Source organism: Portunus trituberculatus, chromosome 40, assembly GCF_017591435.1.
Source record: "Portunus trituberculatus isolate SZX2019 chromosome 40, ASM1759143v1, whole genome shotgun sequence".
NCBI classification, from domain to species: Eukaryota; Metazoa; Arthropoda; class Malacostraca; order Decapoda; family Portunidae; genus Portunus; species Portunus trituberculatus.
Genome location: NC_059294.1, coordinates 20,788,931 through 20,804,974, shown reverse-complemented (window position 1 = coordinate 20,804,974; position 16,044 = coordinate 20,788,931). Strand labels below are relative to the sequence as shown.

The following is a 16,044-nucleotide window of genomic DNA, read 5'->3' as shown; positions in this document are numbered from 1 at the left end:
ATATATATATATATATATATATATATATATATATATATATATATATATATATATATATATATATATATATATATATATATATATATATATATATACACACACACACACACACACACACACACACACATATATATATATATATATATATATATATATATATATATATATATATATATATATATATATATATATATATATATATATATATATATATATATATATATATACACACACACACACACACACACACACACACACACACACACACACACACACACACACACACACACACACATATACCTACATACATACATATACTCACATACATACATATACATATATACACTTAATGCTTTGCTATCATGCCTTCGGCTATGGCGTTTTATTGCTATTTTGCATACTTAAAAAGCTGCACATGTGTCTTTATCTCACTTGAAATTACTGCTATTGCACACACGCCTTTCATTAAAAATTCTCAAAAACAAGTTCATGATCACAAAAGAACACACAATGCCCTCACCATTATGGCAGCAGGAGGAAAAAGATTGTGCTACACAGTCACCTATAAACTACAGGTGGTAAATTATGTCAAGGAGCATGGCAACAGAGCAGCAGCAAGAGCTTTTGGGCCACCACCTACAGAAAAAATTATAAGTGTCTGGCAACAGCAAGAAGACCAGCTGAAGAGTGCAATGTTTTGTGCTTGTGTAATGTGCTGCTGGATTGCTTTCAACAGTATATTCTTGAATACACCAAAAACTTTTTTTCCTGATTTTGACATGCTGAAATGGGTGTACAGAATGATTTGCTGTTGTTTGAAGGTACTGTGGGTCGAGTGGATCACTGCCGAGGTGCCGATAAACTCAGGAATTTGTATTGCACATTACATTAAACATTGCTTCATCTGACCATAACGTCCACTGAGCATAATTACGGGCAAAGTTAACACGTTTCATTTTCTGGGTCTTATGGAGAAGCGGTTTCTTTGTGCACTTGTGGCTGGTGTAACCTAGCTCATGGAGATGCTGTGACACAGTTTGCACAGAAGCACCCTGGAAGGCACCACTGTTCTCCTTTATTTTTTCTAGTGATGATCAATGCAGTATTCTCTACTGTATGTTTGAGTATTTGAGTATGGTTGTTGCCCTTTTGGAAGTCTTCCTTGTCTTCCCAGAGCAATATTTGGTAACTGGCAACTCTTCACTGCCTCCTTCCCTGATTCAGCATGCAAACTTTTTCGCACTTGTTGGTCCAGCACCTGTTAACTCACAAATTTCCTTAATTGTGTGACCAGCAATCTTTAAACCAACAGTCTGAGCAACTGTTTCATGTGCTAAATCCTTTGGTTTTGGGATAATGAGGGCTAAAAACACATGTGAGCACCCACCACTCGTCAAACAAAAGGGACCTTGTGGAGCGGAGTGTCATAAACAACCTTTCAGTAGGAGTGCCCACAGCACACTGAGGGTTTGCCGCAGACTCTGGAATGTCCTTGAAGCATCCAATGATGGCTGTATGTGATAGCAAAGATCTGGCGAAACATGGTTGACCCCAAAAAACACCATTCTTTTTTTATCAAAAGTTTGCGACCACTCAAGGCAGTGGTCGCAAACTTTTGACGAGTACTATTCTATTATATGGTATAAAAACTGGGCAAAAAGTGACAACAAATAACAGCTTGGAGATCCTAGTGTCAATTTGAATATTACCATTGGTTCTTCATTTCAGCTATCACAATTTTGGTTATTGCAGTGATAGATGCACCAGTTACATGCAATAGCAGAGGGTTGAGTGTATACATATATACAGGGGTCCTCCCTTAATGCACAGGAAGGGGACTGAGAAAATGTGCGCATGTATCTAAAATGCACTAAACAAATAATAGAACCCTATGTTATAAATAAGATTGGGACTGGGACTCACCACAACTGACCATATCAATCATTTCTGCACTGCATTCTTTGTGGCATGTTTACATTTCACCATGTTACGCACTGTGCATTCATTAATAAAGTAAAATCTACCTACTTCACGGAGCGTCTCACCTGCCTCGACCTCGGCTATGATGTCTAGTTTCTCTTGAGGTGAAAATATTTTATGATTCTTTATAAGCTATACCTGTAACACCCATCTCTTTAGTATTTTGGAAGGACCTGTATTCACAAACCTAGAAAGATCACAAATATTACGTATAACCAACCTACAAAGGTAAAAAATATCATAATGCTTAGGAAACATGAAACAAGAAACTGCAACACTGGCAAGTTGGTACAACATGGCTGGACCAAAACATGAACATGGCATCAAATGTCTCATTGGTTCTTTGTTACATCATGTTTAATATATATACAGGCAACCCCAGCTTAATGAAGGTTCACACAATGAAATTTCGCTACAACGAAGGTTTCATTTTACTACCATCTGCTCGTTTAATGAACACCAAACTCGCTTTAACGAAGTTTTATCCAGGTAATTTTTTCCAAGTTTGAAAGCACCGCCGTATCACGCAAGCCGACAGGCTTTTGAATACACCAGCGCCTCTCGTGGACAATACGCGCACCACTTACTCCCTTAGTTCAAAACAATAACAGCGTCAGCAGCAGCTCGTCTTTCCTCACTCAACTTACCACTAAAACGCCCTGCAATGTCACCTAGTGTTGCTAACAAGACTAGGAAGTCTCTTACTCTCAAAGTGAAGCTGGATATTATTCACAGACATGAGAGAGGCGAGAAAATTAGAAAACTATAGCATTGCTTGCCACCATCTTGACTCCATCTTTCAAGTTAGCAGACTCTATTAAGAAGGCTGGTGAGACCGCATCTTCCTTGCAAGCTAAAAGAACCACCTGAACTCGTGACTCTACAATGGATAAAATGAAAAGCCTTGTGAAAATGTGGTACATAAGTTTTGTATGTGATACAATGATGGGCTCCTTTGTTTACATTCCACAGGTTGCCGGTTAGTGTCTTTCCCGTTTCACTCTCCCTCCCTTCATAAATTTAAGATCATCAACATTGTAAAGTTGCTTACATACATACATTAGTGTACATTATAATGACTTATATTAAACTGCCTAAATGTTTAACTTCATAATTTTTACTTTCATTAAACCTTTCACTGTACTATGATGCACTCTCACTTTGTTTACTCTCAATGGAAGTTCAAGTCAGGGGTTTAACTTGTTATAATCGGTTTGCTTAACGAAGGTTTTTTTAGGAACATAACCCCTTCGTTAAGCCGGGGTTGCCTGTATTTTGACATTTAATTATTGTTTTTGTTGTTAGAATATCATTTCTAAATTTATTTCAATTTATTTTATTGTTTTTTGGCAGAAAAAAAATTATATCAAATATATTTTATTTTCAAATGAAAGTTTCTTTTGCCAAGTGTGCATAAAGTCGGAAATTTTCTGCATTGTACGAGTGATGGAAACAAAGTGAGGGTGCACATAATTCTGGACATGCATGAACTGAGGTGCACACTAAAGAGAATATATATATATATATATATATATATATATATATATATATATATATATATATATATATATATATATATATATATATATATATATATATATATATATATATATATATATATATATATATATATATATATATATATATATATATATAGAGAGAGAGAGAGAGAGAGAGAGAGAGAGAGAGAGAGAGATACAAGATACATTGATGCCATCTTCATCAGCACTGACACTGAGAGGCAAAGTATGCAACTCATTGATGAATTCAAGAAAAACTCCTGCCTCAACTACACGCACGAAATCAAAGATGACAAGAAGCTTCCATTCCTCGATGTTCTAGTCCACCGCGAAGAATTTTCATTCTCCACATCCATATACGTCAAGTCAATCAACCTTGCTTTCTGCCTTAACCCGTTCAATACGGTGACGCCTATGTAGGCGTCATGAAGCCCCAGTAGCATATACGGTGACGCCTACGTAGGTGTCATATTTCTTTTCTGAGCTTTCTTCAGTTCAGTAGTCCCGTATAATGTGTTGGATACCAACTACACACGCCGTATGCTTTCCTTAAAATCCTAGTGCTCCTCCCACCATCCTTGTCTCCACCAATCACTAAAGATAAGCTACATGCGTCCCACCTTGTGTCTAAAATTACCCAATGACATAGACTGTTCCCATCTCTCTCTCTCTCTCTCTCTCTCTCTCTCTCTCTCTCTCTCTCTCTCTCTCTCTCTCTCTCTCTCTCTCTCTCTCTCTCTCTCTCTCTCTCTCTCTCTCTCTCTCTCTCTCTCTCCTCCCCTCTCTCCTCTCGAAGATAAGTTACTCGTCCCGCCTTGTAACATTCACACACACACACACACACACACACACACACACACACACACACACACACACACACACACACACACACACACACACACACACACACACACACACACACACACACACACACACACACACAGAAGGAGACCGATTAAATTACAGAAAGGCTGATATTGAGAATCTCAAGAACTATTTTAAAATGTAAACTGGGAGGAGATGGAAAACTCATTAATGGTTCAAGAGAAATATAACTTATTTTTGGAAATATACAAAACTGGGGTCAGGGAATATGTTCCAAATATAGACCTAAAGAAGAAGGAAAGAAAGATTGGTTTAATGCAAGATGTGCTAGGGCAAAGGAGAAACGAGATGGAGCATGGAAAAGGTGGAGAAGAAACAGAAATCCAGAAAATAAGGAAAACTTCAAAACAGCAAGAAATGAATATGCTAAGGTGAGAAAGGAAGAAGAAAAGAACTATGAAAAGGACATTGTCGAAAAATGTAAGGAACAACCAAAATTGTTCTACAGATTCATAAATGGAAAAATAAGACAAAAAGAAACAATAGAAAGGTTAAAAGGAGAAACGGAATGGTGGAAGACCCAAAAGTATGGCAGAACTGTTAAATAGTAAATTTCATGAGGTCTTTACTAAGGAATCCAAATTTGAAAGACCACAGGGTAATAGAGAGACTGTCTATATGAAAGAGATTAAAGTAACCAAGCTTGAAATAAAAAGTTGATGACGGAATTGGATGAGGAAAAGGCAATGGGACCGGATGAAGTCTCAGGCAGAATACTGAAAGAATGTAGGGAAGAACTAGCAAGTCCAATATACAACATCATAAAATGCTCAATAGAAAATGGAACAGTGCCAGTGGAGTGGAAAAGAGCTGAGGTGGTTCCCATATATAAGAGCGGAAGGAAGGAAGAACCTTTAAATTACAGGCCGGTATCACTAACTAGTGTAATATGCAAGATGTGTGAAAAAGTAATAAAGAAGCAATGGATCGAGTTTCTTGAAGACAACAAAATATTATCAAATAGCCAATTTGGTTTTAGAAAAGGTCGGTCATGTGTGACAAATTTATTGAGTTTCTACTCTAGAATAGTTGATAAAGTACAAGAGAGAGGGATGGGTTGACTGTATTTATTTAGATCTAAAAAAGGCTTTTGATAAAGTGCCACATGAAAGATTACTATGGAAGTTAGAGGAGAAGGGTGGCTTAAAAGGAAGCACATTGAGATGGATGAAGAATTACTTAAGGGGGAGAGAAATAAGGACGATAGTTAAAGATATGAAGTCCAAGTGGAGAACAGTAGACAGCGGAGTGCCACAGGGTCAGTATTGGCACCAATACTTTTTCTCGTATATATAAATGACATGCCAGAGGGAGTGAACAGCTACATAAATCTGTTTGCGGACGATGCGAAACTGTGCAGAGTCATTAAACAAAAGAGGATTGTGAAATACTACAGGAAGACTTAAACAAGATCTGGAAATGGAGCAAAAAATGGGAGATGGAATTCAATGTGGACAAAAGCCATGTCATGGAAATGGGAAAAGTGAAAGACGACCAGTGGGAATCTATAAGATGGGAGATGGAGTAGAACTAGAAAAAGTAAAAAAGGAAAAGGACTTGGGAGTGACAATGGAAGAAAATAATCAACCGGTTAGCCATATTGATAGAATTTTCAGAGAGACGTATAATTTGCTAAGGAATATTGGAGTAGCATTTCACTATATGGACAAGGAAATGATGAAGAAATTGATAAGTACTAAAATAAGACCTAGATTGGAATATGCAGGAGTTGTGTGGACTCCCCATAAAAAGAAACACATAAGAAAATTAGAGAGACTACAAAAATGGCTACAAGAATGGTTCCAGAATTTAAAGGGATGGCATATGAGGAGAGACTAAAGGCAATGGATCTACCAACCTTGGAGCAGAGAAGAGAGAGAGGATCTGATACAAGTTTATAAATTGATTAACGGAATGGATGAAGTGGATAATGAGAAACTGATCCTGAGAGAAGAATATGACTTTAGAAGCACAAGATCGCATAGTAAGAAACTAAGGAAGGGACGATGTCTGAGAGATGTTAAAAATTTAGTTTCCACAAAGATGTGTTGAGACTTGGAACAGTTTGAGTGAGGAAGTGGTATCAGCAAAGAGTGTACATAGTTTTAAAGAAAAATTGGATAAGTGTAGATATGGAGACGGGACCACACGAGCATAAAGCCCAGGCCCTGTAAAACTACAACTAGGTAAATACAACTACAAATACACACACACAATACACAAAAACAACAAATTTTCTAATCTCTCTCTCTCTCTCTCTCTCTCTCTCTCTCTCTCTCTCTCTCTCTCTCTCTCTCTCTCTCTCTCTCTCTCTCTCTCTCTCTCTCTCTCCTTTGTTTCCTCTCCTTCCCTCCTCACCCTCTTCCTCTCGAAGATAAGCTACATGCGTCCCGCTTGTGTCTAAAATATTAGCAAATCTCTCTCTCTCTCTCTCTCTCTCTCTCTCTCTCTCTCTCTCTCTCTCTCTCTCTCTCTCTCTCTCTCTCTCTCTCTCTCTCTCTCCCTCTCCCTCTCCCTCTCTAAGAGAGAAGAGTCCACTTTCCTCTTCGAAGGCGATATAGTAACTAAAGAATAGCAGCATAATACACAAAGACGACAAGTATGACAAGCTTGCACGAGTTTCCCTCGCTCGGGCGCGCGGCACTACCACCCGTATATCATACAGGCGGGCTTTTTTAACATCCGGCGCGAAGGGGTTAATGGAAAAAGTGATTGCGCGAAGAAATACCGCTGCAGCATCATCAACACTTTTGTTAAATGTGCTCTCACACACTCCTGCACATGGAAAGCCACCAACGCTGAGCTACAAAGAGTCTTGCAACTACTCACCAATAAGGGATACCCATAGAAATACATCGACAACGTTATACGAAGAAGAATGGATGCCCTCATGTCAAAAAACAAGTTAAAAACAGAAGACCCAAGCATCACACTGTATTACAAGAACACTATGTCCATGGCGTACAAAGAAGATGAAAAAGCAATAAAGAAAATCATCTGCAGCAACGTCACTCCTACCAGCGCAGACACAAGGCTCAACCTTGTCATATATTACAAGTCACGCAAGACTGCCAACCTCATCATGAAAAACAACTGTTTGCCTCCAGTGAGCTCCTTGTAGGAAGTAAACATTGTGTACCAACATAAATGCACTGTTTGTGATTGTAGTCACCTAAATTCAAGGTACATTGCCTTCAGTACTACCACCCTGTCAAAGAGGATCATCGCTCACCTCCAAGACGGCGCAATATGCCACCACTACATCAGTGAGCATGGCCTCGTGCTAAAGAGAAAGCACATGGAACAAAACACCGAAATCCTAGAAAAAGTTAATGACATCAAGAGACTCAAGATAACAGAAGCTACACTTATATATTTAGAGAAACCTACTATCAACATTCAACAGCAACTAGAAGTTTCTCTGCCCTCCAAGCGGCAACCTCTAAGCTGCGGCCAAGCTGGAAGCTGATTGGCCATCACAGCCCCACCCACCTACCGTGTCTGCCATGAGCAGTCATAAGAGGCTCTACCTGCCCAGTCTCCTCACTCTTCTCTTGAAGATGGTCTAGACAGGACTGAAAGACATCATGAGAGCACCATGGATTTTGTCTCACTCCTCCAGAATCTACATCCAAACAAACGCACCCTTGTGCGAAAAATACAAAAGCTTCTTTCAAAAAAGAATAATGCTCAGGTTGCGATAGACTTCAACAACACATGCATACTCAACGGCCTCCCAAAATATATATATATATATATATATATATATATATATATATATATATATATATATATATATATATATATATATATATGTATACAGTAAAACCTCAGCTCACGACCATAATTCATTCCTAAATCCTGTTCGTCACCCGATTTGTTCGTCCCCCGAATCAATTTTTCCCATAAGAATGTATTGAAATACCATTAATCCGTTTCAGACCAAAAAAAAAAAAATCATACTTTTGTCCATAAAACCATTCAAAATAGACCTTTAATGTATGCATGACATGAACAAAATAATTATAGAAAGCCTAAATTGTTTGACTTAACTAAATGCTATCAAAATGATAATAAAATTAATGAAAAAGAAAAGGTTATTTACTTGAGAGACTGGACGTTGATGGCATGATGGAATGGAGGAGAGGAGAATGGGGAGGAAGACAGACAAGATCTGAGAAGACAGTCATGAGAGAGGACTTTGGATGTGCGCAGCGTGCCAGAGCTACACAACAGCTGTGTAGCGTCACAAGTCAGTGCCGCTATGTGGGGCCCCGTTATAGTGAACATCGGCGTGGGAAACATGGAAAGATTGCCAGTCTTTGTCTCTGCCTTGGAAGACCCTTGCCTGCTGGAGATTGACTTCCTCACGCATGTGGGAGCAAGTTTGGACTTCCAAGAAGGGAAGTTAAAGGTATGTGGCCAGGAAGTTCCTTTGATCCTCGGAGGTGATGTTCAGTGTGAGAGGAGCGGGCAGTAGGGCAGTGTTCCTTGCCAGGCGAGTGAGGAAACAGCTGCGATGGATGTGCCACAATCTGCAGTACCTGGACATGGCCAGGATGATGATGACAGCAACACTGAGAGCCACCAGAGCAGTGAGGATAACGGCGAGGAAGCTACAGTAGAGCGCGCCGGTAACATCACCATGCCCAGAAAAAACAGGAGAAAATCGTGGTGGCACGGAGATTATGTTATGTAATATTTTTCGTATGTTCCTGTTTCTATTTTCTTTTGTGCTTATGTTTTGTTTTGTTGTTGTGTGATAGCTGGGTTGGCTATCACACAAACGGCTCGCCGGCGGCGTTCGTCCCCTGAAATATAGTTCATCCCCTGGGTTGATATATTGACAAAGTTTTTGGTCGTCTCCCGAATTGTTCGTCCTTAGAGATGTTCGTCAAGCAAGATTTTATTGTATATATATATATATATATATATATATATATATATATATATATATATATATATATATATATATATATATATATATATATATACAGGCAACCCTCGCTTAACAAATGGGTTATGTTCCTAAAAAACCCTTCGTTAAGCGAATTTTCGTTAAGCGAACCAATTATAACAAGTTTGACCCCTGACTTGAGCTTCCACTGAGAGTAAACAAAGCGAGAGTGCATCATAGTACAGTGAAAGGTTCAATGAAAGTAAAAATTATGAAGTTAAACATTTAAGCAGTTTAATTTAAGACTAAGTTATTATAATGAACACTAATGTATGTATGTAACTTTATAACATTGATGATCTTAAATTTATGAAGGGAGGGAGAGTGGAGCGGGAAATACGCTAGCTGGCAACCTGTGGAATGTAAACAAAGGACGCATCATATTACCGCATACAAAACTTATGTACCACATTACCACAAGGCTTTCCATTTTATCCATTGCAGAGTCACGAGTTCAGGTGGTTCTTTAAGGTTGCAAGGAAGATATGATCTCACCAGCCTTCTTAATAGAGTCTGCTGACTTGAAGATGGTAGACAGTAGATGGAGTCAAGCCATGGTGGGAAGCAATGCTATTAGTTTTCTCGCCTCTCTCGTGTCTGTGAATAATATCCAGCTTCACTTCGAGAGTAGGAGACTTCCTGGTCTTCTTAGCAATGCTAGGCGACATTGCAAGGCATTTTGGTGGCATGTAGAGCAAGGGAAGACGAGCTGCTGCTTACGCTGTTATTGTTTTGAACTAGGTGGGCGTGTTGTCCACGAGAGGCGCTGGTGTATTCAAAAGCCTGTCAGCTTGCGTGATACGGCGGGGCTTTCAAACTTGGAAAAAATTACCTTGATAGAATTTCGTTAAACGAGTTTGTTGTTCGTTAAACGAGCAGATGGTAGTAAAAGAAAACCTTTGTTGTAGCGAAATTTCGTTGTGTGAACCTTCGTTAAGCGGGGGTTGCCTGTATATATATATATATACACACACACACACATTTTTGTAATGATATCTAGTTGATGCATGATATTTATGTGCTAACAGATAAGGGACTCAAGAGAGAAGCTAAGTGAACCCCGTCCAGGAGAGGAGGAGATGGCTGACAGGGATCGCCAACCCTCCCTCCGAGGCTACACGCCAGAATGGGACCTCCAGCTCTTCATGGAGGCTCAGGCAGCAGCCAGTGAAAAAATAGTAAGTACTAAGAAGTTTACCGTATTTTACGGCTTGCAAGACGCTGCATCTTGGAAGACGCACCCTAATATTTGAAAGAAATTTCTAAGAAAAAAAAAGTTATTCTCATACAAGAACGCTTTCACCATATACCCGACCACTGAACACAAAAACATAAGAAGCAAGGAGTCTGCAAGACACTATTGTTTCACCACTCATTACAAATTTGCTGGAGCACCCACCACAAATTTAAAACTATGTAAATAAGAACACCATAGGTAAATACATATACACAGTGAAACAGTCCATCTCTTCTTGTTTTAGTGGCGGGCGACGGCATGTTTTGGACCTGTTGTTTACATTACGGAATCACTTGTCCGATCGCGAAACCGAACATGTCAGTGCTGCAGTTTGCATTTATTTTATTTTGCAGTCATGCTTCATAGGATTTATCAATGTGAATACAATTAACAAGTGGAGTTTTGACAACTCTTGCTTGAATGAGTAAGCCACTTGGATGTTCTATTAATAAAGGTATAAAGGTATGATGTGTGTGCGTTCGTGTGCATGTATTTGTGTGTTTCAATGAGACGAGGGAGTGGCCTGTTTTCTCCACACGCTGAGTAGGCTGCAGGAAGGATTATGGTATTGGAAATACTTGTAACACCCAAGTACTGAGTTTACATAATATAAAAGGCTAAATTAAATAGTATTTAAGCTAACATCATAATGTAATGACTCAACATACAAATCCAGGTCGGTATCTGTCAAGTGTCCAAGCTCACTTGAGGTTGGATGCTGCCTTACAATACAACATTCATCTTGGAAGACGCACTAGTATTTTTCAGGGTATTTTTTAGGAAAAAAAGTGCGTCTTGTAAGCCATAAAATACGGTAATATATGTCTTGAAATTAATTAGAGTGCAGATCTTCAAAAATTGATTCTGTAAAGACAATTGTTTTCAAGATATTACTCCAAACTTCCTCTTCATTTATTTCTGTATTGTTACCTCTCTTTGTCTTAAGAGGCAATGAACTTTATAACATGAAAATAATTGTATTTGAAGTATCCTCCATGGGATGTTCCGTAAACAAGGCTTGTAATTAATATTTTAATGCTCCATAAATCTTGCCTCTTTGTCTTCTATTGAGTATCTCTTTAATGCCTCACTCCCTCAGGAAGTATCCAATAAAGGGTGTCCATGGCAGAAGTGTCTCCACCTTTCCTTATCCAGGCATTATTTTCTTTCTTGTTCAAGCACCTGGTCTCTGTGAAAACTTTTTTCAACCATATTCCCCATCTTTCCATCTTTCAAGTAGCTGTCCTTTCTTATTATCACCTTCACCTTCACTCATATGCACTTTCTTCTCAAGTTGTATTAAAAATATTAATAATGCTATATATGTGAATTAGCTGGTTTGTAATAAGAAATCTATTTCATTACTTGGTCATGTTAGATCAGACTACATTCAGCCTCTTAGGCCACAAGAAAGCCTCACCCTTGGTTTTCCTTCCACAGGAAGATGACCTTCGTGGTCTTCCAGACAGTAAGGGAATCCGGTACATAGAGATGGGCCGGTATGAGATGGAAGCTTGGTACCAGTCTCAATACCCTGATGACTACAATCAACAACCAAAAATATATATCTGTGAATTTTGTCTCAAGTACATGAGATCCAGAACAATACTTCAGAGACATGCTGCTAAGTGTGTCTGGAAGCACCCACCTGGGGATGAAATCTATAGGTAAGGTTACAGTCAAGCCATCATTATTTTGAAAAGCAAAAACACACAATAATGTGGGAGGATATTACTGCCTACATTTTGCTCACTCACATACTAAAGACTTGTGCATTTATTTGTGTTTTTGTGTATTTGTTTGCATTCCTTTACATGTGTGTTTGTGTGTTGTGTGTATTTTCACATTTATCTGCTGATCTCCTAGCCAACCTTCCCCATTATGGAGCAAGCTCAGAGCTCATAGACTGATCTTCGGGTAGGACAATAGTAATGATAATGATGATAATGATAATAATAATAATAATAATAATAATAATAATAATAATAATGTCAAACTTAAAAAAACACATATGACCGTGGGCAACAATCTTATAGACTGGTTTCCAGTGCACTGTTATCAGTACAGTAGTGATATTGGTATCAATATCGGAAGGAGTATCGGTATCGGCCCAATTTTGTAGTATCAGTATCAATATCAGTATCGGTCAAAATTCTGATATCAGTACATCTCTAAAGGAAAGATAGGATCATAAAGGTATGTGATAATGGGAAGGCTATCATTTAGATCAGGGAGGCAGTTTGATATAGGACAATGGCATGAATGCTTAATAATAGATTAGTTCAGAAAAATCTACTGTTGCTGTGTATATTCAGTCCACATTATAATAGAAATATTAAATTGAATTAGTAGTAGTCATAGCATGGAACAATTGAAATTTCTGTTTTTATCTCATTATTCTTACAGTAAGGCTAAACATGGTCTTGCCTTTGTTACCTCACTTCATGGTGGGCTTTCATAAGTATTGTACTTATATAAATAGGTGGATCATCCATCTCAAGTTTACTTTGAAATTACAATAATTGTCAAATCTTATTCTTATGAATTTAGGTTTAACCTATGTGTATATTTTTTCCAGCTATTAGCTCATTCTTTTGTGTTGTATTTTCCATAGAAAAGACAAGCTATCAGTTTGGGAAGTGGATGGCAAGAAGTTCAAGATATACTGTCAGAATCTGTGCCTACTAGCAATGCTCTTCCTTGACCACAAAACATTGTACTACGATGTGGAGCCTTTCCTCTTTTATATCATGACTCAAGCTGACGGAGAGGGTTGCCACATTATTGGGTACTTCAGTAAGGTATGTAGTGATGGACTTTTCTTCAAAAGTGAGTCAGTTAGAGAAAAGAAAGTGTCAGGGTGTCAGATTTAGAAGGTGCATGAGATATGAAAGAATAAGGTCATGTAAAAGAAGAATAGCAGTTGTGTAACTCTTGCATGCTCACGCTCAGTACCATCACCATATGTTTATGATGGCAATTTTGAAAAAATTCTATAATTATACTTTATCCATGTCATCCAAGCTTTAACCAAAGCAGTGAGTGTTGGTTTGTTGGTGTGATCCTTGTACAGCACTGAATATGTGTAATCATAGCATGCTATTTGTGACATCTAAAATGCATGTAATTTGTGTGTTCATAGTAGAAAATGAATATAATAGAAAGTAATATCAAAAGTAAAAAAAACTTATATAGTTACTGGACTTTGCTTATGAATCTGACAAACACACAGAAAAATGTGTCAGTTCTCATTTCCTTACATGGGAGGAACCTCCTAACCTTGCACATACCAGTAGTGGGGTTGAGAATATACAATATTTTTATCAGTCATATGTGAGTAACCTACTAAGTATACACATATTGGCAGTGTGAGGAAATGTATAAAGATGACATAACATCTCTCGCATCAGTACTTGTCATTTGAAGCTTGTGCATCATATTGTACATATAAGAAAGTGATTAGAAATGTTTCACTTTGCTGAATAACTTTTTACATATTTACTACAATTTTTACATTATTTAAGATTCTGGAGTGTATAATAGAATCAGCTAGCATAATATGCAAGTCCATTATGAAAATTGTTGGCACTGCACAGGATAAGAATTAAATTAAAGCACTAGTCGGTGGTGGGATAAAAAAGGAAAATGAACGGCTGAGAAGTATTACTATATGTAGTTGAAAAGGCATATGTATTGTCAGCAGTAATTTATTGAATGAGAGATTAAAGAGAAATCTAGCATGATACAAAAGCGTGTAGAACTGAAAGGTCAGGTAAAGTGTGGTGGGAAACTGATAGAATTTTTAAAATGGATAATGTTTTGTGAGGAAATAAAGAGGATGTTGGAGAAAGAAGAGAATGTGAGAGCAGATGATAGCAGTTAGGATGTTGACTTCTAGAAAGAAGATGGGTTAAGTATTTGGAAGGATTGCTTAGTGTAGAAGAAATTAGGGGGTCTAATTTTGTCACAGTAGGAATAAGAACATAAGAAAATGAGGGAAGCTGCAAGAGGCCATCAGGCTTACACAAGGCAGTCTGTATGAACATACTTGCCTATTTCCACCTATCATCCCTGCTCATGTATTTATCTAATCTTTTAAAACTCCTTATTGACTTACCACTAACAACCTGATTACTGAAGCAATAGATTATTAGATAATTCATTGGACATAATGGAGTAAAGGAATGGGATGGAAGTTGGAAAATGGGTTGAGTCAGAAGAGGTATGCATTCCATTATCTAAAGAGTGGCAGCATGTCAGTTAAGTGGTTTCTATTTGTTTTTTTATTTATTCATATTTATCTATTTTTTATTAAACAAGTTTTCTGGTTTATTTCTTTATATAAATGTGATGGTAATAATTATCAATATGTATTTTTAAAGATAGATGTTTTGAGTGTTTTAGGTAATGTATATAGGAAAATACTGATCACAAGCATGGAGAGAGTGATTTGCAAGGAGCAGTGTACCTTATGAAGAAGGAAGTGATGCACGGACTATGTAGGTGTGTGCAAAATAATTGGCTAAAGATCTCTTTCAAAAGTGATGATTGATATCCTGTGATTTTTTTTATTGTATCTTGCCACATTTCTATTCTTTCTGTCTTCTATATTTCTTCTCAATATGGTGCAGGGATGGGGAATTAGTCACTTTTTCACTCTTGTCTGTTTTTCCAATATCTCATCTATCAATTCAAACCAGGGCATCCCACTTGTACGGCCTCAATCTTAATTATAACCACAACATGGTCACAACATTAAAAAACTGAGCAGTTGATCTTAAACCTCAAATAAATCAGCTTCAGGAGAGAGGTATTTTATCAGCAATTAAAAGCAGGATCCAAGCATGAAAGCCCACCATGTTACTGTTTGAACAAAAGGTACACCCTGTTCTCTAATTGGGTTGTGGGTCTGCTGTGGATCATAATTAATTTTTGTAGTGAAGATGATTGGATTTTATGTATATGTATTTTATGAATAAGGGAAGACCACAAATAGGATGTGGGCATCATGAAGAATGCACCTATGAAAGAAGAATGCTTATGTGTGATGTGGCTGAATAAAGAGCAGGTGTGCATAGCTCAGTGATAACAAAAAATTCATTTTGAAAACCTTATCAATGATAATAATCAGTAATCAATAACAGATGATAAATTTATCACTCAGTAACCAATAAATCAATAAATCCAAAATTCTGAAATCAGTGACTATGATATTGATACTATTTTTAAATAAAGATTAATTAATCCAAAATTTAATTTTTAATATACATATATTAGAAAACCTTGAAAATGTTATAAAACTAAATTCAATGTTTGTTCTACCTCTCCACTAATGAAAAGTGCTGTTTTAAGTGATTTTGAAATTGAAAAAGAAATTCAACATGCCCATGTTCCAGAAACTTTAATAAATTATTATTGTTAGCTTGGAACCAATAAGTATTGGTGACATTGATGAATTAATATTG

General features: G+C 37.5%; 1 protein-coding gene across 5 annotated transcripts in view; it reads left to right on the top strand.

Moving 5' to 3' along the window:
- LOC123516078 (histone acetyltransferase KAT7-like) overlaps positions 1-16,044 on the top strand; it is a 49,766-nt gene that overhangs the window by 23,011 nt on the left and 10,711 nt on the right. For all 5 annotated transcript variants that reach the window (XM_045275129.1, XM_045275128.1, XM_045275127.1 and 2 more), the window contains 3 exons: positions 10,371-10,520; positions 12,020-12,246; positions 13,194-13,380. In XM_045275129.1, the coding sequence (XP_045131064.1) occupies positions 10,371-10,520; positions 12,020-12,246; positions 13,194-13,380 (564 nt within the window). The remainder of the gene's footprint in view (positions 1-10,370; positions 10,521-12,019; positions 12,247-13,193; positions 13,381-16,044) is intronic.